The sequence below is a fragment of the Miniopterus schreibersii genome, assembly GCF_964146895.1.
Source record: "Miniopterus schreibersii genome assembly, chromosome: 1".
NCBI lineage: Eukaryota > Metazoa > Chordata > Mammalia > Chiroptera > Miniopteridae > Miniopterus > Miniopterus schreibersii.
In genome coordinates, this window is record NC_138101.1 from 47116435 (window position 1) to 47139173 (window position 22739).

The 22739-nt window shown below is 46.4% G+C and overlaps 1 protein-coding gene across 1 annotated transcript in view; it reads right to left on the reverse strand.

Moving 5' to 3' along the window:
• The window catches only part of RASGEF1B (RasGEF domain family member 1B), a 34346-nt gene extending 13197 nt beyond the window's left edge, over nt 1-21149 (reverse strand). The window contains exons 1-8 of the mRNA XM_081148314.1: nt 20969-21149; nt 10667-10849; nt 8864-8986; nt 8359-8496; nt 2562-2774; nt 2023-2097; nt 518-613; nt 298-400 (exon numbers count right to left, since the gene is read on the reverse strand). Coding sequence (XP_081004440.1) covers nt 298-400; nt 518-613; nt 2023-2097; nt 2562-2774; nt 8359-8496; nt 8864-8986; nt 10667-10843 — 925 coding nt within the window. The 5' untranslated portion in view covers nt 10844-10849; nt 20969-21149. The remainder of the gene's footprint in view (nt 1-297; nt 401-517; nt 614-2022; nt 2098-2561; nt 2775-8358; nt 8497-8863; nt 8987-10666; nt 10850-20968) is intronic.
• Between the last annotated feature and the right edge of the window lie 1590 nt (nt 21150-22739).

Genomic DNA, 22739 nt, shown 5'->3' on the forward strand with positions numbered 1-22739 from the left:
TAAACACAATTTAGACAAATATCTTACTTATAAGCTTTGACTGGTAAATATTCAGATGAGAATAAAGTGGCTAAATGTATTCCATGGATTCTAATGTACTTATAAAAGATCATACATGCTTGTACCGCTTTGGGTATTTAAAGCATTCTGAACATTCTGAAACAATTCAGGATCAAAAAGTACAGTTTTCATTAACAAAACTGTATTATTTGCAAATTTTCAGTGGATACATTTCATAGGGCCTATAAAAATGAACTCATAGAAATGAAGGACATGTAGCTTTCAGAAAACACTCACAAATTATCGCCATCAAGGAATTAAAGTTGCCGATGTTAAAACACTCCCGAGCGACATCGATGAAATACTCAATCATTCTTGCCCGGTGCTTCTTCTTTACAGGCTGTATAGAAAGAGAGAAACGAGGAAAATTATCCAACAGGCAAGTCCAACAGATATAAAATAACTATAGAAAAGTATTAAAGAGAGCTAGGAAACAGAAAATTCATGTTCTTCTCACCATGCAGATTTCCGTAGCAACCAAGTAGCTGAGGCGATTAAACCATTCCACATAAGCCTCTAAATTTCGTGTTTTCTTCCGTTCACTGTAGCAGCTCTTAAAAAAAAACAACAAAAAAAAGGCAAAGTGAGCAGATGAGTTGGAGGGAGAAAAGAAAGAGTGCATTAGGCTCTCATTTTTGTCAGATGTGGGCTTTATTCTCAGTTTATGGATTAGGAAAGCTTTATAGGAAAAAAGAGAGATGGAGAGGCAGACAGAGACACTAACATTCTTGACTCTCCTTACAGAAATACCAGAATCTCTTAGTGTATAGTTCAGTGAAACCCCTAAGGTCTAGAAATGTACTCTGATGCATTCATTGCAGTGCTCTTCCCTCCCAGGAAACTAAGTTACTCTAGGAGAAGCTGTCATCAAAAACACAAGTCAAAGGAAAGGTTTTGGCTGCAATCTAAGACCATCTTGCCTGATGCATGGACTGTGGATAACAATTGCTACCAACACAGCAAGCGGAAATTCAGAGTGCCAGAGACTAGGCAATTTTTTCGAAAAATTAAGTCTAGGACAAACTTTAGGAGCATCATGTAGCAAGAAACTGAGTATCTTCCAAGGCAGATAAATGGAAGTCTATACCATCATGGTCCTTAGGGGGGGTAGTAACATCTTGTTCAAAAATCAAAGGAGTTAAGCTCATCTCCAAGTTCAAGGCCAAGCCTGAACAGGCCAATTACACCCCTCTTTCCTTCCTTTTGAAGGCAACAAATACACAAAAAAGTCCACTAGCCTTCTATCGATTGCCAAGACTTAATCTTCACTTCCTGTACTGCGGGAACTATTCTAAGGCCGGAAAACAGCTGTTGCCCCGGCTCCCAGAGGGGAGTTTTCATTAGTGGGTGATACGGTCTTTGCCTAATAATTTGAAATGCTTCTGGCAGTCACTGGGGGGAAAAAATTTCTTATGTGTGTACACTGATTTTACAGTCCATGCCCATTGCTATTTTCCTTGCACGTGGGCTTCACTGAGGCAACCAACCTTCACGGGGGGTTCACCCTGAAACAAGGGGCCAAGCAGGAAAGACCCTTGCTCACCACACTGGGTGTGCATCCTGTCTTTACCACCCCTGGGACTGCTGAGTCATGAGCAGAGCATTCTCTTGTGTTTTCTTTCTCACTTAATCTGCTAAAACCATTAGGCTTGTATCTCCTAACTTCGTCACCACAAATGCCTGCATCTCCCTGCTTATTACATTTCCCAGTAAGGAAGAAGAGACTCAAAGCTGGTGCTAGACAGGGCGAGGACAGGATAGAGGCACTTGGACACCTGGTTCCAGAAAAACTGCAGTGCTGTGGATAATGACATGGATAATGAAATTAAAAAATTTTTAAAAACCTTTCTGATTTTAAAACCTAAAACAAAGTAGTTCCAACTTCTGTCTCCTAGACTGACTATCACAGGCTAAGGAGTTCCATTTCTGATCTCAGGGCTGACCTCTGGGCAGACTGATTACCTTGTCGTTGTCCAACGGGTCCTTCTGCACAAATGCCTGAACAAATTCTTCGGGTCCGATGTAATTGAGCCTTTCCTGGAACACAAACCCAGCAGGTCAACAGTATTAAAAAAAGAGAGAGAAAAGAAATGGACTTTCAACTTATTGACTTTTGGCACTACCCCCCTTTTTTATGCAGCTTGTAAAATGAGCCTTTAACTCTAAGCGGAGGCAATGTTCTGCCTCAGTCAAAGCTACACTAGATAGTGAAAGGCTGAACGAGTTACAGGAAAATTAATTAGAGGGGCAAGATGAGGAAGGTCAATGAACTCTTTGCTCTTTCAATCTTGCTTAATATTTAGTTTAAAGCGAATTCCCAGAATAACAGAAACATTCATATTCAAACATCTAAACAAAACCCTTTCCAGCTATTTCACAGATCAGTTTCCAGTTGGATTGCTCTAACCTCTCCCCCGACACTGCTGCTGACAAACATACTGTCTGGTTGTCGCAGCAAAGTGAGTCTGTGGCCGCAAAGAACAGGGTGACAATAGCCGTACCAGCTCTATGTGAGTCAGCTGCTGGGCCAGCGTGTAGGGGTCACTGCAGACAGTGATGATGTCCCTCTGTATGGACTGGGGCTTGTTCTTGAGAACCGTGAGCCGATCTGTAGAGGTGGAGCTGATTTTTGCCAGGACCTCCTCGTACTGGCTGAGGGCGGCAAGTTTGCGGATTAGACACTGGATCATCTGCTGGACGTTCTTCCTGTACGTCTGCAGGGAAGAAGCAGAAGGTTACGGCCTCACTCTGCAAGCCATTTCGCCACGGCGCAAACTCACAGACTGTGGACTTAAATTCCACCTGGACGGCGGAGGACCACCTTGGCCCCGGGCAGTTACGGGAAGATTCAGCCAAGGTCTGACAGTTTAAAAGAGACACATACACAAGAGGTGTCTTCTCAAGACTTGTCAGATTTGGTTCTTTTACTGAGCTGCTCTTGAGAGTACAATTCACAGACTGGGCCAAGAAAACACCACCGTGACATCTGAGATTAGCTATGGAAGAAACCCAGTGTACTAAGAACCACGTATAACTAAATGTTCTCTGGGCTGCATAGGGATGTACTGGTTTAATTTTGGTGGATTAAAATGCATTGATCTCAAGTCAGAGCACGCTTTTCCTAACACTTTTTCTTTCGGGCTACCTTCGTGACTCCCCCAGGCCCAACTCATTAGTCTAAGGGCACAAACAGCTATGTGATGGAAACACACCACTACTTCCCACTCGCCCCTCAACCACCTTCCTGACTCCCACACAGCGTGGGTGACCCGAGGAAGCCGTGGGCATTCAGTTCTCTACCTGACCTTCCCTTGACTCATGCCCATTTCTTTCGCACTCATGAGTCAGTGCCGGAGTTCACAACCAAACTCTTCCACATGGCAAGTGTCCCCACGAGGCTACCACCAGCTGCCACCTGTTCGCTACTGCAATTATGCCACAGCCACAATGCTTAAGAGAAACTGGTCTTAAAAGCAATGCATGTAGTATCAATAAATGTCAATTCCTTGACTTTCAAAACACTTGTTAAGTCAAAGGAATAACTTCACAGTTTATCAGTCTCTGAGGTACAGTTATCTTGATGTAAGTTACGGGATTCTTTCAGTCTTCCTTTTCTTGCACCAAACTGCCAAACCATTGTCCCTCTCGGTCAATTATGAGGCCGTGCCAGAGCACGGCACGCAGGCCGCTGCGATGCCAGCACGGTCCTAGGTTAACAGCTCCGAAAGGGGACAGTCCCTGTGAACTGCCAGATGTAGAAAGGCCTGTACGCTTCATTGCCTAATCAGCTCCTTTCTAAAAGGTTACCACAAAATCGTCTCCTGAGATTAGTTACCTGAAAATTAAATGTCATCTGGCCTATGAGTATAAGAACCATATTATTTTACAGACACGATTTGATTACCAGGGCATATTAAAAACTCAAATGAATAGATATTTGCATACTTAAGCCAAGGAAAACCGCATCTGGAAATGATCAGTTCTCACATAGTCAAGGCAAAGAGGCCTATGCAGGCTTCTTATTTTTGTGTTCCTCTTGGCTTGTCTGCTGTACATTCTACCGAGTTCTTTAAACGGGTCCATTAGATGACCCTCTTTTCTCTCGACATTCACAGACCACCCTAAAACCACTAATGAAATACCTGTTTAAATAAAAAAAGGAACCTTCAAAAACCTACCTTCCCCACAGCATGGAGATGACCAGTTTTGAAGGTGCTGTCTATCGGGTAGGATGGGTGTCACACAAAGAATATGCCTCTTTCTTTGGAATTCAAAGCAGCTCAAGGCTGAATTAAGGGCTATTTCAAATCTTGCGTGATGGGGAGGGGGCAGGTGGGAGAGGAAGGTCAAAAGGTACCAACTTCCAGTTATAAATAAATAAGCTCTGGGAGTGTAATGGATAGCATGGCGACTATAATTAATCATCTTTTGCATATTAGAAAGTTGCTAAGAGAGTAGATCTTGAACCTTATCACAAGAAAAAAATTTTGTAACTACGTATGGTGACAACTCTGAATACTGGACAGACTCACTATGGTGATCATTTCACAACACAGACAAATATTAAATCATTGCTCTGCACACCTGAAACTAATAGAATGTTTTATGTCAATCATACCTCAATAACAATAAATAAATAAAAATAAAGCCCCTGGCCCTATTTCCCTCGCCTTTTCTACTTTCATAATCTTGGGCTACGACAGAAGTTTATGAACTTCAGATGGTGTCCTCAGTCTTCTGCCTCGCACGTCCAGTGGACGCGCCCATGTGACTCCGGCCCGCGGCGGGCGTGAGGGCCCGCGCTCGGCGAGCACTCGGGCCAGGCTCTTCCTCCACGCTCGGGGCGCGCGCGGGGCGCTTGCGGGAAGAGGCGGCGGGGGGCGGACAGCCAAGGAAACGTATACAACAGTGCGGGGGAAGCTATTCAAACAAGGAAGAACTAGTCTCTTTGTGTGTGTGACAGAGAGAGAAAGGGCACATATGTGTGTGTATGACCACTTTTAAAAGTTTCCTTTTGCCATTTGACTCCTTAAGAAACCAAGCTTTGTGTTAAGTGCGCTCCCTCACTGAGTCATGAATTGCTAAAGACATACTTATTCTTTTTTATAACTTCAGATGCCATTGACAGTAATTACCTGGCAAATAAAGACAGAGTAACGACCGGCCCCTTAAGGAAGAGAAAACCGCATTCTACCCACGATAGTCATTTGTCATGTAATTCACTCGTTAGTTTCATTTCATGTTTCTTGCGGGCAAGTCCTAATAAACCGCTTTATTTTGAGCAAATCCCCAGGGGGGAAACATATTAAGCCAAATTATGTGGAACTGTCCTGGCAGATTCAGAAGAACCTGGATAAATTATATATGGGGCACACCTGGGTTCACTGACTGCCAAAAAACTCTGTAAAGTCCCAGGCAAGAAGCAGCAAGTTCCAGTCCCAGCCCACGCGCCTGCCTGTGGAGGGAAATAATTTTTCAGGGGAGGGAGATATTTTATTTCCTATTCCAGTAATTGAATAGGAAGCCAATGTTTCATTTGTTCATTCATTCATTCAAACAGAACTGAGTGCCTATCAAGTGCCGGGTATTGAGCTAGGAGTTCAAGACGCTACAGTGAGCGAAGGGGGCAAAGCATGGGGTTTAGCACAGAAAAAAGAGCCATAAACGCAGCAAGTGATCACTAATCACAGAGTGCTTGAAGGAAACAGTGAAAGCCAACAGCGGCGCAGGGGGCGGTGACTGTGGTCGGGGTGGTGAGGGGAGGTCTCTGAGAGCACATGACAGGTGAGTGGCATGTCACGCGAACAACTGAGGAAAGAGCATCCATCCCAAAATGTTAGAGCTGAAAGGGACATTACCACGGGACAGTCACCTCTATGATTCACAGACAAGGAATTTAGGGACTGGCCAAAGCACACGCAGATCGACCAGCAGCCAAGTATGGACCCGATTCTGAACACTGGACAGAAAGAGAAGGAACATCTCACTATAATCCCAACCTGATCAAGGCAGGTTAATCTCTCCACTCAACCCAGAGGTTAATCAATTCCTCAGGTAGACTTGGCTTCTGTTCTCTTTTCACACTCAAGAGCATCTGAAACGCTCAAGGTCTATCAAGGATTTGTTATTAACACAGGAGAGCTGGTAAGAAGCCAGGTCAGAGGGCTGTTTGGCTCTTTGCACAGTTCCATCCAACCCTTGAGTGCTTTGGTATTATAGTAAAAAAAGATCCACCTGGTCACACAGAAACCATCTCTGTTTCTCCCATGAGGAGAAGAAGCCATCCATTTGGCATTTTCAAAACACGAACATTTGACTAGGAAAACTGTTCCTTTTGGGAGAACCAAATCACCATTTCTACCTTTTAAAAAAGCAGTACAGGGAAGGTAGGCCAACAGCCATGTCAAGAACCCAAACACAACGTAACTGGAATGAAGTACAGACAGGCTCAGGCTCAGCCTTCCTATGAGAAAAAGTTCCTATGAAGTCACGAACCTTCTGAGCAGCTTCTCATAATCAAGTCCCCGAGCCCGCACGGACCCCACCAGCAACCCAACAGCCAAGCCTCTAATAAAACATTTACTACAAAGTGAACTGCGATGCTTAACTTGTGCCTTTGTGAGGGAGGGACTTACCAAGTCACATCCTGCTCAAACCCGTCACACACTAACTGGCAGAATGATTGTAACAGACAGGACTTATAAAATGACGCAGGCAACCACCCACTCAGCCTATGGAAACCATGGCTGTCTTCAGCAGCAGATTCAATATAATGTCACAGGGAAACAGTAAAAGGGTTAATCCCATTTTGGTGAGAATATAGTGAGGGAAAGCAAGTGCAAATTTCTCGAGCGCCAATCTTAAAAAATTTCATTCTGATTTTTAAGTCAGGGGTAATGGTATTAAAACGTATTCGCGAGAAGCAGACAGACGATGTCTTGTTACATGATCTTTACCGCACGCCCCTGAAAGACTGAGTTCTCGAGAAAGGTTATTCATAAATGGGAAATGCATTGTAAGACGAATGAAACAAGACATCACTGCAAGGGCCAAGCGCTTCCGCTCTCTCTTTCTATGTGAAAATGTTATCTCTGTGCCTAAGGAACCTGCTCCCAGGAGCTCACCAGCAACAGAGAAATTACAAAGACATCTTGGCCCAACAAGCCTCAACACAGAATACCAGCCTCCAGGCTGCTTCAAAGATAGCCTTGAATTTGTCACAGCTAGTTAGCTCGTATCAAAGGCTCACCTGAGGGAAGCGATATTTATGAAAGATTATCTAAGAGACTTACTTTCCACCTCCACCTATTATAGGTGCTAGCCTTGAATGAACTTCCGGAGACTTGGATCCTTCGCTCTATCTTCTCCTCTCACAAAAGTTCACCTTTGCCGATTTACACATTAATCCTACGGCCTCCGTTTTTTATCAAGGAGCATTTGTTGTAAACACTACACAGAGCAGTTTCCCTGATCTGATTCCATGGACCCTGAACAAAGTCTCTCTTACAAAGGTTTTTAAAAATCACATTTAATTTAATGCCCTGAAAAATTAGAATGCTTTCTTTTTCCTGACAGTAAAAATTGTATAACCAACTGTATTTCCCTTTTATCTGGAGCTTACACTCAAATCACAGCAATCCTGTCCTATTGGACTGGTTCTCAATGTTTTCTCATTTCCATGGTACAAACTCTATTTCTATTTATAATTTATTCATATACTACTTCTGTCTGTTAATATGTTAATATATTTTATATCTATTAGTGTTTATATCTACTAATATGATACTTAATATCTAACTTGACATGTCAAACCTTTCTGGAAGGTACAAGTCAAGTCAAATGAAAACATTCGCAAGGGTGAAGAGGGTAAACGGGGTCAAATATACGGTGATGGAGGGAGACTCCCCTTAGGTGAGCATGGAATATACAGATGATGTATTATAGAGATGCACCCCTGAAACTTACAGAAGGTCCTTAACCAATGTTATCCCAATAAATTGAATTTAAATAGAAAATTTTTAAAAAATAAGAGAGACAAAGAAAACCCCACGCTTGCAACAGGAATCCCGGGCATGAACTGACACACAGACCCCGAAATCAATCACATCAAACCCTGGACCATACCCTTTGAGGTGGGATTGTAATCACCCCCGTTTAACACGCCGAACAGACCAACAGGCTAGCGGAGAGCTCGCCCAAAGGTAAAGGGAAGCCGTGGGGATTCCGACGCCAGTCCGGCACTGTGCCCCCGGGGCTCCGCTGGCGATCCGGCCCTCACGCTAGGCGCAGGCCACCCACCTCCTCGCCGCTGGCGATCCGGTGAGCCAGGTCTTTTAGGTTTCTCATCATTCTGTCATCCCGAAAGTCGTAAGGAAATGTTTCCGTCCACTCTGTCAGGAGTTGGAGGATTTTGGGTGCAATTTTTCTTATCTGGTTCTAGGGAGAAAAAGCAAAATCTAATTCAGTGATGCCGATCGCCGTGGACTACATCAAATAAATAATTACAGTGTCACTGATAAACTCCTAGTGCAAAGTTTTTGGGGTTAAAGAAGCAGCTCTAGCCTTCCTCCCGAGCCAACGCCAAGTGTCACCAACTTAAGGCGGGATCTGGACTCTTCCACGGCGTTAGACGCGCACTGTGCTCTTTACGCCGTTCCCAGTCCTCTCTTCATCGCCATGACCCACTCACACACTCCGCCAGGGGACAGGCGAGGGTTACTTAAGGAAACCAGCGTCACCAAATCTAAGCGGCAGAGTTACCTAACCTAACAGAAAAAAACTAACGTTCAAACCGTATCATTACCTTGTCGCTGTTCGGATCATTTAGTCTCTGGTGCTCAACACATAGGTGGCAGACTTTGCCCATTAGCTCATACGGGTGCATAAATAACCGAGAACTGAGTAGGAAGGTAAATATGTACGTTCTCTGTGGCAAGAGAAAAAAAAAATCACACGGTTATATTCTCTCTGAAACTAGTATCTTTCCTCTGTATCACACATCTTATTTCTTTACGTTCCCTCAATCAGAGTTAACATGCTGCAGTTTCAAACACGATGCTTACTAGTAGTACACCACCACAAGATGAATTCCTCCTTTACCTTCTCATGTATCTTTTCCTGTAAATCACATGAAAAATGATCGAAGTGCAGGAGAAGTTTAGCTACTTGAAATCATTCATAGCACGTTCTTTCACGCCCATCCTCTGGGAGCCAGGACACCAGGACATAAAACTCACTCTTTTAAAAAGAATGAAATTCCGTCCAGGGAGATAAATCTATCTGAAACATATTACCCATACCAAATCGTGTTCTGTGTCCAAATATTATGGTAACTCAACAGACACCAAAAAAACGCCCTATCAACACCAGCTCCGCGTTCTCCGGAGCGCCCCGCGTAGCACACTGAGGTGTCTGTGTGCTGTGTCAGAACAGTCAAAGGCGGGCTTTCAAGTCATCTATTTACTTGCTCAAAGGCTAAGCAATTTGACGAAATACAATACCGCACTATATACTTTTCTTTAACCGCATTGTCTCCCAAGAAGCCGGTAATGAAGTAGTGCTTATTTGTTATAATAGTTTCAGGCTCCCAATGAAAAGAATGTTCAGCCCTGGGTTTTTTCCCCCCACCTTGGGAGCCTTTAGTAGCTTATAAACACTCACAGGGCTGAACAAGGGACGCCTTTTACTTCTGATTACAAGTTTTCCCTGTGTGGCAACATATTTGAAAATGCTATGCAACAAATCACACACAGAGAGAAAACTCAGTAAGAAACACTAGGTTGAATTACAGTTGCGAGCACACACTATCCTTTGCACACCAAAGGCCGTTATTATATTTATAAAAACATATGAGTCTACTGTCTAGATATTTTCACGAAATCATTATCAACAACCAGCTACTGGTTGGCAGGGGTAGCTGCAGGACAAAGGAAGGGCGTAAAACGTCCCTTCCCCAGAATTAGAAAAGTTGGGTCTGATTGCTGATACCAGGAGTGAGACTATGTGCAAATTATGAATTTGTTTTCTCTTCTCTGGCCTCTGGAATTGCTGTAAAGACTGAGCAAATGTAAACGAGTTGCTTCGATGAGAAAGTATGATCTATACAAATGTCCGTTATCGAAGTAAAACATACGCAAGCACGTCACCTGATGTCCAATCACAAAGAGTTGCATCTTGAATATAACACTCGTTCTCTTTGCTATGACAGGTCCCTAACTTTACTTTTCCCAGCACAGTGATGGTCTTGGAAACAAAAAGGCATCCAATACTCGGAGCGCACCCAATGTTCTCTGGCACGTCTATTTGAGGACCGGGTTCGGCCTGAATCAAGCCTACGGATACAGCACTTCATCTAGATGGTATCTGACTGCCTACAATGTGGTGCCCACCCTGGAAAGAAACTGACACGCAGACAGCAACCAAACTCTGAATCCCACCCAGGCTCACTTTAATCCCAAAGCAGTCAATAATCATATGCAATTCCTTACTGGAAAAATCCTTACATCCCAGATATAAATCTGGAGTATCTAGGGTCCCTGGCCACTACAGCATAACTTCCGCTGAACTAGAAACCAAGGGAGCGTTTCACAGGAACACGGACACCTACATCGGGATAGTAATCCACGTTGGGTACCAAGTGCTGGATGAGGGCTTCCAGGGACCCGGAGAGGAGGTTGTTGTCATGGTAACACAAGCCGCCACAGCCGTCCTCCGCGGACTGATAGAGGTTCCGGTTGTAGCCACTGCTGTCAAACATTGCTGAGAAGGGAGGCGTCTGAGGCATGCTTTCCTAAAGCAAATCAAAAGGGGGAACACGCAGGGTTAGTAGTATGCAGTCGAGAGAAGAGCAAGCTTTACCAGGCACCGGGCCTCGACAGCACGGCGGGAGCAGGCGGCTTCAGAAACCGTTGTTTCTGACGCAGTATCAGCCCATCAACCAGCAAAGCGCTCTTGGAGCAACACGTACATGCACACTTTTGAGTACCAATCTCATTCAGGCAAATACCACAAAATGCTTAGCTCAAAGGCTCCAACCTGGGCTTAAACTCGAGTCCCTGGCTGCCACGTTTAGGCACCAGTCCCTCGCATCTGGTCACTGCTTCACGTACTATCCTAAGGAGCGACGTGTAAGCCTTCGAAGCTCACCGGGAGCGTTACCTAGCACTTAAGAAATATCCCACGAGCAGCGGGCACAGGCTGGGAGATAACTGAAGTAAAAGTTGAAAAAGCGACACTGTAAAAGTGGCCTAGAATGAAAGTACACAGTGTGTGTGTTCACGGGTGTGAGCGGTATGGAGAGTCAGTGCTGACTCCTCAGCTGTCCCTGGAAGGTCCGGGGATGCCGCTGATTGTCACCCTTGTGTTAAATGCCATCGGGGGTGCGGAGCTCTGCGGGGCCTCAGTCCTCAGCGCACAGGCGGACAGGGCAGGGGACTCGGGGGGCGCTGGGCCAGTCCCCTCCGCCTGCGCGCTCCGCGGCCCACAGCCTGGGGGAGGGGGCTCGGCAGGGGCCGGAGGCCATGAAGTTAATACTCGATTCCCAGGGCAGAGCTCCCCCCGAGAACAGCCCCTGGCACTGGCGGCGGGTCCGGACACGGGGCACTCAGGAGCTGCCCAGACCGAGGGCGGCAGAGATCACACAATGGGAGGAAGCCCAGCTCCAGCCCTGGCTGGTAGGGACAGGGCACGTGGAGGCTGCAGGACACCCTGGGCCAACCCTTCTTTTCAAGATGCCGAGGGTCACGTGCGCCCGCATGGGCAGGGCCGTGGCACCCTGTCTGAGGGGACACACTCCTGCCCGCCGGGCCATCTGTCCCAGCTCCAGCCAGCGGGGCCCCAGCCTCACAGTGTGTGCAGGGGCCTGGCAGGAGGTGCCAGGGGCGTGGCACTGGGAAAAACAACACCCATGATACGGCCAACCTGGCAGGTGGAAAGAGCATTTAGGAGCAGCAGCACCCAGAAAGAAATAGAGAAAAAGCTTCAGCCCTGTGTCCTCGATCCCACCCACACGCCGGTGCCCAGGGAGACGGCAAAGGGACACCTGAAAACCCGGCCACACGTGGGCGCCAAGCGGTCGCCGAGAGCCGCTGTCCGGGGAGACTGGTTAATGTCGGGGGCATCGCTGCTGTGCCTCTGCTCAGGCAGGACAAGGTCACGGGCAAAGGACCAGGAGCGACGGGGTGTAACCCTAACACAAATGCTCCGCGCTCCACCGGGGAGACCGCACACGCACCTCCCCGGGCGGCGCACGGAGTGTGTCTCTGCCCCCTTCCAGCCTGAGTCCCGTGACTATGACAACGTGATCTTTGCAAACGGCTTGTCCTTGGTGGAAGGAAATAAAAAAAAAGAGCCTGTCTACCTTCACCCAAAGAAACTCCTTAAACTGGGATGCAGGCCCTGAAAAAGAGAAGCACCTAAAAGCTCCTCTGAACACCTGAAAGGGACACCCCGTCTGGCTCTGGATGGTGAGGACCACACAGCGGGCAGGTACGGGGTGGCAGGGCAGCCCACACCGTCACGCCCTGGGACGTCTTCTTCTCTGCCAAGAACCATGAGACCTCCTCAGTCTCTCCACTCCCTCCGCACTGCTGAAACCATGCTTATAAAGTGCTTTGGGGACAGGGCTGACCAGGATCTGGGAATCTCAGAAAATGTTAAAAGTTCAAAAGGACCATACAAATCATCAGGTCCAGGATGGAAAACAGATTTCACTCCACTTTCTAACAGCAATCAAGCAGAAGCGGTTGCCCAGAGGCCTGAGGGTGAGCGAGGAGGCAGAGGCTGCCTAAGTCATTAGCAATGAGTACCAGGCGACCACGGAAGGCGCCAGAGCCCAGTGCCACCACCACACGGTCGTCTCCCCTTAGGCCTTCCCTGTCCTTAGCTGTCCTCTCCTCTGCTACGGGGTCCTGTGCGCTGGGAAAGGTCTGCATATCCCACCGTCCTGTACGCTCTGACCCCCCCCAGGGCCCCTCACCTGAGAGCACGGAGTGGAAGCTCTGAGAATGTCAGCAGCCCCCACCTGCGTAAGGTCTACCACCGACAGATGCCTCTTTGGACTCTACAACCACCCTGTTTGGTAGGAATTCCCTCTGTTTTAACTGCAGGAGAAGCTGAGGTTCAGAAAAACTGTAATAACTCGCCTGGGGTTATACATCAGATAAGGGACAGAAAGGGCAGGGCTTCTAACCTAGGTCTTCAGATGTCAAGTTCAAAATTTATTACACCACCTCACGTTCTAGCAAGTGGTCTTTGAACTTCTAATGTTTAATCATAAAATGAAAAGCCTGTCCCTAATTATAGGCTATTAGAAAAATTTACGTTTTACCTGTTGTACATAAATCCTTGCTCCAAAGATGTAGTAAGGCCATTAATTACTCTTTTTACAAAGCAATATTATCAACAAAAGTGTTTAAGCTACTGACCTTTGCAATCAAAACATAGTCCCGTCTAGATAAAGATTCAGTGATCCTAATACACATTTCTTTATATTTTAGTATCTTTGAAATTGGGTTGCACATAAATAGTCGAGTGACAAGAAAACATGTTCAAGTCTTTTTTTTAGCGATACATGCAATAAAAGAGCATTTTACAATGGATGGTATCTGAGGGTCAATGAAATACAGAAATATTTGCTTGTGTGTACTCTCTAGATTTCCAGTAAAGAATTTTAATGAGACAAATGACCAAAGGAAAGATCATGGGTCACAGTATTCAGCCCCCATTTCTGGATAATCTCCAGTAAGTGGCCTGCCTAGCCATTTTCTGGAAAGATCAGCTGCCTAGATGCGTTTGGTAAACAAGAGGAAAGGTCAGCGAATGGTACAGAAGGTGCTGTTTGTGAAGTGTATTTTTAAATCCCTAAGAAGTAAACACAGTACGTTTTTTTCTCCCAAGTATCACCCACATCAAGAACTGCTGTTGTTCAGTACGACTCAGATTTCACATCTACCTGCCCCGGTTCTGAAAGGGACAAGACTCAGATTAAATACTGGCTCCACTCCTGTTTAAGAAAACAAATACAAAGTCCAAGTACTGGACATGAGGATCCAGAGGACTGCTGCTTCCTTTTTTTCCCTCTCAATTTCAGGATAGGTCTGATTTCTTCTTATTTGCACCAAACTTCTTCACAGCTCTCACAATTAATATTTTTTGTCTCTGGGGCCCTGTGAACTATCAACACAGTCCTCACTACCCTTCCAACATAATCTTAAAATCAACTTCCCCACGGTTTCCCATGCTTCTTTACCACCGATTTTGTCCAATCCAACATACCTCACCATGAGGGCCTGCTCACCAAAGACTTTGCTTAGGAAAAATGGACTCTTTTCCCAAATCAGGACATGTGACAGCGTGAAGTTAAATACTGGCATTAATTTGGCGGTTAAGTCAAACTTTAAAGTAGTTCATTCCTTTGGCAAAGGAGAGATTTATGGGAGACACTTGAACAAGCTGCTGACTTGATTCAAACCACTGCCAGTAAGATAAGGCAGAGGGGGCAGGTTAACCTCCAAGTAATGCTCACCTTACTAAGTTTCATTTGTAAACCAGTTCCTGGAAACTCAGAATATATTGTCTTTGGCCAGTGGCTCTTAACTTCTTTTGGAAAATCACAAACCTCTCCCCCTGAGACACGCACACACTTTCATGGAGCTCAGACCCCAGATTAGGGTGCACACCTGTGGGCCTGCACAGCGCCTAGATGTGTGTCTACCCTGCCTCAAAGGAGGAGCACATCTCACACTTTCAAGACTCCTCCTTAGAAGTCAAGGGACACTGTATTTTCAGGGAGTACCGATCATATGGAGTCGAAGAGGATTATAAAGGGCATTCTTCTTGTTTGGGTAGAAATTTTTAAATAGGTATTTTCTCTCCCTTAAATTGGAGAGGTCCTTTGGGACAGAGAGGACGCAATGAGGCAATGGAAAACAGATTTGGGCTTTTTTAAACAATGAACCAGGCTAGAAGAAAGTTTAGCAACACCCAAATTAGCATGCAGACTACAGGTCCTGTGGGAGACTTCCCAAAGGGAAGTAACAGAGATAGCCAGCCCAGGTAGACAAGATGAATGTTCTTTTAAAAATCAATTTGGTAAGCTGGAAAGTTGGCTGACAGACCAGGTATCTTCCAGGGGCAGCTAATTCAGTCACAAAGATATATCATGTTCTTCCAAGGACCCTGCAAAAGTTGCGCCTGACATTGATCCAGCAGCAAGGAAGCAAGCGCCGGGTGATTTAAGGGATGAGTGGATCTGAAAGGCATGCCTAATGGTTTCAGACCAGCTAGGGCACCAGATGAAAAGCTGCCTTTTTCTCAGCAGCAGACTGCGTTTGAATGAGCGGCTGCTTTTGCACAACTTTATTTATGATGAGGCAGGTGCGCCAGGGAAAGGTGGTTTCAGGTGACAATTCGAATTGGAAAAGAGGTCGAGGAAAAGATGGGTGTGGGAACGAAATCAAAAGCTATCCCTCAACATCTGCTGCAGCTGCATTGTAAATCTCCCGGAATGTCAAGTCAGCGTTTCCCTTTACCCTCAAGTGAACGAGACAGAAGAGGTAGGAGTCAAGGGGGAAAGGAAGCGTTTTTTCAAATACTTAATAAATCCAATGCCTTTACATTGATCACTACCTTTTAGCTTCTGTTCAAATGCTGAGCACAGGTCCCAATTTTAAAAGAACAAACAAAAAATGACTGAGGCGGAGGAAGGGCTCCCTATCACAGCTGAACTTTGAAAGCATATTTGTTTAGCGAGGAGAGGCTTAATTTAATATCCTGGAATTACTGGTTCCCCCAATATCCACCTAGGTTCCAAAGGAACTTTGCACTTGAGATGAATCTTCCTATTTTCATGCGAGGTTCCAGAGATCTGAATGAGAAAGAGTTCATGTATTTCAGCTTTACTCCAGCTGTTATCTCACTGGCACTGCTGGATCTCAGAACACAAGGATTCCTGCGAGTTCATAGTGTACCTAACTACGACGTGAGCCAGGGTGAAAGCCAAAGTGAAGTTTCTGACACTACCTAAAATGTGGCTTATTTTGAGCTCGAAAATGTCTAAAAGATTATGCTCTCAATTCTTTCCTCAGCCAGGGGAAGTCCTAAGAGCAGCGATCTCTAGCAACAGCTCTGGAAACTGCAGAAATGCTACACCTCTGCCCACCTCCTTGAATAAAAGAGGTATTGTATTGAGCACAAACATACAGAGCTGACAACTCAGAATCAACTCACTTCTCTGGCATGTGAACAAAAAGTAACTAACTCTTAGATAAGTACATTCTTTGGAAAGGAGCCCTAAACACTGAGATTTCAGTCAATGGGGGTGGGGGAGTCAGAATTTTTGAGGAACGAAGGTACTGTATCTCTCCACAGTAATGAAATGGCAGTATTATTTTCTGATTTGCCATATAGGCTTCCATACAAAAAAAATGAATTTGCATTTTGTTCGATTTGTCCTAGATGTCAGTTAAAAAAAAGTCTTTATTAATTCCTAATTGACGGAAGGAGAGGTGCTGAGTCACATAACTACTACCTGGTTTTCCTTGGAAGAAAAACAAAGCTAGAACTTGCCATCTTTTTTCTTAGGGATATCTTGCTAGCAGTTTATGAAAACACAAAGCGATATTTCAGTACATGGCAATTCTAAACGAGCCTGGATAATCATTTAAAACTTCTCTATGAGATAAATCTTTGCTGTGTGGAAGCTGATCACGCGTTGTTTTTAAATCTACAACTTTCACGCAGTTCCCGAGTTGAACAGTAGATGGCGCCACGTCCCTGTCCGTGAAAGGGTTGGCGCTTTCCAGCAATAACAGCAGCTGGTGCTGGTTCAGAAAAGTAAAAAGGACAATTACAGTTTAAGGAAGAAAATTTGAAAAATAAGTGTTTGTAATCTTGGCATATTATTGAACTTAGGAAAGTCGCCTTGTTCATTCTGTACTGCTGAAAATATATACTGGCTAATAAAGCCAATTAGTCCTATTTCCTAGGTCTTAGGTATCTATGATGAGATTTAATTATTTTGTTTTCCCACAGGAATAAAAGTGATCTTCTGGATAATCAAAATCATCATTAGCTAATTATGTGCTGTCAAAAAAGAACTTTCTGGGATATTGGAAATGTTCTTCTTCAGGACTGTCCAGTACAGCAGCCATTAGCCACATGTGCCCATTGAGCACTGAGCCCTTCAAATGTGGCTAGCACCACTGAGAAACTAAATTCTTTATTTTGTTTAATTGAATTGAACTTCAGTTTAAATACCCCCAATTGGCTATTGGCTGTCATACTGAATGGCAAAGAAAGTAGCTGAATCATCATTTATACTTGATACAACCCAAGCCAAGTTATAGAATATTATTTGGGGGAGGACCCTTTACTAAAAAGGTTATATTTTTCTCAAGCCAATTCACCCCAGCAGGTAAATGACCTGATACTTAGTGAGGACATTTAGTAAACAAGCAGAATTTCCTACTTGCATTGTACCATAAAACATGGTTACTGAGATTATCTTATTTTTTGGCTGCAAGTTCTTGAAAAACTATACTAATGCCCCCCCCCCCATTCTTTCAGATGAACAGGGAGATATTGATACTGTCCACAGTAAAGTGTCTTCCTTTCTTACAAGGCTCATTTGTACTTTTCCTGTGTTAATAAACTAATTTTCATACCAGCTATCCTAATAAAATTTCTATCAATTGAATGATTTTCCAGATGTAGACATACCTTGAAATAAAATAGTAAATATATAAACCTAAGGGGAAAAAAATGACTGGTAAAAAAAACTGGTTAAAAATTTAGTAAATAGTAACACTGACTTAATTCCAAAAAATGTCTTGACTCAACCTTCTTGATCATTTGTACTTTTAAATATATTTGCAGGAGAGAAACAAAACCAGTTTAAGAAAATTCTAAATCTTTACATAGTTTTAATCAATAAAAAGAAACTTCCCTCTCCTCTCACTTCCATGCACCCAGAAAGTAGATGAACATCTGACTGCAGATCACTTCAACCTTCATTCTTCCCCTGCGAACACAGGGTGCAAATGCATGAAGTGATAGCACAGCAAAATAAATATCACAGAGCTGAAAGAGACCTGTAAATCATCTAGTTCAACACCCTGTCTGATTTTACAGATACTGCAGGTACAGGGAGAGAATAAGTGACTTGTTAGGGCACCAGGTCAACAAGAACCTTAAGTCTCTCTCTATTCTGAGGCAGAAATCTGTCCACAGCACTAGGCTACAACATCTGTCATTTTAGGATAACCCAGGCTTGCACAGATCTAACTTTTGTAGATTTCACTGGGGGACCAAGAAAGGACAACTGTGGTTCTTGAAAAGTGAAGGGCCTGGGGAGGCAACTCCTCAATTCAACCACAGTATTTTCAACAGTACAATTTGTGTCTTTAAGATCTCACAAAATGTTATAAGGGCCTTTCCATTGATTATTTTGGGCATCCAAATCAAGATTCTAAATCCCTCCTTCAGAGGTTCCAGATTCTTCTCTCATTAGGAAAAATACCCTTCCTTCTCCATCTCCTGTCCATGGAGATACTCTCTTTGGAGTCATCCAAATGCTCCTCCCAAGTCGAGTTCTCCCAGGTTCTTTGGAGATGGATACAGTTGATCCCATCACTTCCTGTGCCATGTTAGCTACCCTGCCTAGCACAGACAGTAACCCAGCTTCTCCCTTCAACTTTCTGGCCATTTCTCTTTTTCTTAGATAGGTATTATCCAACTGATTTTTTTTTTTTTTTGCCTTATTGTAGTTTATTAGCCAGTAGTTAATTTCAGATTATAAGACGTTAATGTTAGTAACAATATAAGAAAAGTCTTATGATAAATAATAAATATTTAGAAATACATAACCAAGAATAAGTTGAATTAGATGCTAAGCTGGGGAGGGGGGTGGATACGATAAATGCGAACGGTTTCTGGTGATTTTCTACTCCAAAAGAGAGTGTGGTCCCCAGGTATCAGGTGTGGTGGCAGCATATTCACTGTCTAATGGAGCACATAAAAGCGACAAGACTGAAAATACACATGGGGGAAATAAATTCTCAGAGTTTAACACTCCATTAGACAACCAGAAAGTCCAAAGCCAGTAATGCTCAGTAGCCAGAAATGTTGCCACCTCCAGGAAAACAAAGGCTTGACAGGCGTGTAGTGGAAGAATGCCAACAAGAAAATTGCTAGTCAGTAGCTGATCTTCTCATCTTTGCAAGAAAATCTGCTTGAAAGGCATAACACAGCGCTGCTGGTGAACCCTGATTTCCATCAGCAGTGCCCTGGGTCCTCACTGGCTCAACCACCCTCTCCCCACAAAATAGAGAGCCATTAATTGAAAAGGTCTAACAAGCTGTCACTTTTTTCCTATGAAAATCTCAACCACCGAGAATTTTTATTTTTGTCATTTCTTTCTAGACATCAGTTCTACATCTGCTCCAACCCTCACCTGCCTCACCTGGTATTTTCCTCCCAAATCTCCTCCCCATGTAGACTCTGTCTGGTTCATTGTAACCTCCCTGTTTCTTAGCCTAGGCTCATCCCCACGGCCCCACTATGTTTTAAATTGAGACACAGGCATCACATGCCAAGCCCTCGCTACTACTGTTTTCAAGAGGAAAGAATAACTATTCACCCCCATCTGAGTCTGACTGTACCAGACATTGTTCAAGAGCGCAAAACTCCGATCTCCGGACTCTTCCCCTTTTTAATGCACCCGGTGCAGAGACCTTCCCTGGGTCATTAGAGCTCATCCTGGACTAAATATAGATGTACGAGCACCAGCAGTTCCTGACCACGGTCACATGGTGCTGCTGACGAAGGATTCCTTGGAGATGTCTTCGGCCCAAACACATCTACGCAAATTTCAGCGTATTTTCATCTATAGAACACTATACCCACCAAATTATTAGGCGGTGACAGCCAGATCTACATTCACCAGAGAAAGGCGCCCCCTAGAGCTCTCCTCCAGCCCTTACACGTGGCCCCCTCCGGACCTCCCCTGGCGGGGCCGCGCCGATCCGCGGGGGAAGGTGCGAGGCGACACTCAGGCGGGACGCGGGCCCCCCGTTTTGCTCTTTTCTGTTGCACGGCACTGAAGTCCCCGCCGGTGCCCTAAAAGAGGAGCCTCCCTCCCACTAGCTGCCCGAGAGGCTCCCAGGTACCCTCCAGTTGGCGGTACCTTCCGGCAGGTCCCCCGCGGCTACTCACCGGGGCTCAGGCAAAAGCAGGGCGACTCGGTGTGTCCCAAGTCCGCCAGGTGAAACGAGAGGTGTAAAGGGGTACCACCTCGCCGGCGGTGGCGAGCGCGGGGCTTCACTGTTCCCTTGTCCCTTCCTAAACCAGACCCTAGATTATCCCGCTCCAACATTAAGAATCAACGACCCCCACCCCCACCCCAGACACACAACCCGAAAGCAAGCCAGTAAGCGCGAGGGAGCGACACAGCTGCGCACGGGGAGAGGGGGTGGAGGAGGGATGAGCGCGGCCAGAGCGCGGAAAATCCTCGAAACTACCAAGATCTCGCAACAGACCAGTCGCCTGACTCAGGGATCCGAGCGAGGGAGGCGAGGCAAAACCCACGCCCGTCCCCGCCCGGACCCCGGAGGCTGGGCCCCGCACCTGTTGGCGCAGGGTCCGCGCCGGGGGCAGCCCCAGGCGACCTCGGCGGCGGGAGAGGGGGAGTCCCCGGTGCGTAGCTTTTACGCGGCGCTTTGCGCCACCGAGACCACGCTTGCCCCGGGGTCTCCCACCACCCAGGGCGCACCCGGCAGCCGGAGCGCAGTCTAAGCCGCGCTGGCTCCACGCGCAGCTCCCGGGTCGGCGGGAGAAGCGCAGCGCGACGGTGCGTTCCCGCTGCCCCGCTCCGTCCTCGCTGGGAGAAGAGCCTGGCCAGGGAACCACCTACCTGCAGTGAACCCCAGGTCCTCGCCTTCCCGGCTGCGTGCTGCGCGCCCACAAACGCACCCAAAGGACAGGGAGCGAAAGCGCGCGCGAAGAAGTGGGACAAGATTGCCGCACAACCAGTCAGGCTCCTTGTTTATGCTGAAACCACGGCCCAGCTGCGGCGCACACCCCCTTAGCGCCCGGAGCCCGCCCCCGAAGCCCCGCCCAGCCCCAGCCGACGCGGGCCAATCAGGGCGCAGCTAGCCGCCCACTCCGCCCCGCCCACGCACCTCGGGGGCCGGCCTCCTGCGGCGCGGGCCCGGCGCCCTCCCACGCTGCGGAGGCGGCGGCGCGGAGCGGGGCCGCGGTGTTTACCCGCGCAGGCTCGGCGCGCTCCCAGGGCGAGCGCTTCCTCCCGCGCGCACCTGCCCCGGGCTGTGTGTGCCCGTGTGCGCGTGTGTGCGTGTTCGCTTACCTGGGTACTCCCGGTAAATACCCGCCCGACTCGTTATGCGAGTCTATTAACGCATTTACGAGCGAAGGCTTACTGTCCGCGCAACTTTGGAAGCGAGCCGCCTGCACTCCCCAGAACCTCCGCTCCGAGAGCCCGCGCACTGGGCGCCGTGCAGAACGCTGGGGCACCCTGCAGGCGACAGAAGCTGGTCCCCGCCGTCGTGAAGCTTACGGTCTGGTGGATGACAGACTTCAAGCAAACGGTCACCCAAACAAGATGTGAAATTGTGGCTGTTACAAGTGCCACAAAGGAAGGGAACGTGTGCTGTGAAATATGATTCTGGAGGCAGAAACAAGGGAGGCCGGTCCTCAGGAAAGGCCGTGTTGTCATGGTAACCATAGACTCTATCATTGGCTACTTGATAACTATTTTTTTTAAAAGGTAAAATCCTCAGTACTTCACTGGTACGAATAAAGGGAGGCTGGAGGGAAGAAACAATGGAAACAAATAAGGGAAGAAAGAGACCCAAAGAAAGAAAAAAACCCGAAACATCGGGAGACTATATTGCGGGCTATGTGACCTTGAGTAAGCGAAGCAGCTTTTCTGAGCTTCGGTTTTCCCAGATATAAAACAACACTATTCATACCTGTCTTTTAGGACTGTAATTAGGATTACAGAGGTATGGGAACCTTTTTTTGTCCCTGCTCCATCTCTGCCTCTCCCTCCTCCTTCCTGAGGTGGAAACAGTCATCTTGAAGCTCACCTTGCCTATTCTTAGCTGGTTTCTACCCTCATTTTCATCTGTGCCTCCTCGCGCTTCTCTGCCTCTAATTATACTCCCTCCTTCTCTTCTGCAGATGGGTCTCCCTGGCGCAGTAGTTCACTCTCACTTATCCCAGCCTCTGCGGTTTAAAGGAGCCACACAGCCCAGAGGGGCTGGCGCGGGCCAGCCGTGCGGAGGAACGCGCAGGGGCCTGGGCAGCGCAGCCCCGCTGTTGTGGTCGGTTAGTCTTTCATGCTCCATTTTCCAGCCCGATTCTGTAACAAGCCATAAGAAGTTGGGCAAGTCATCTACAATCTTGAGATTCCTGATCCTATAGCAATAAATTAAAAGGGTTGGACTAAATCAGGATTTCTTAATGGAAAATACTTGACATATCCTTTGTAACCGCTGAATACACCCACCAGCCCAAGAGAATTTGCCTAGTTTCACTTTCTGAAGTTTTTTCCCACCAAAACAAAAAAATGTTTATTTTCGCTTCTCAAAATACAAAATGGATACTGTGATAATATTGCTCAATGCTTTACCAAACCACATTTCTGCTCCCCATTCTGGTGG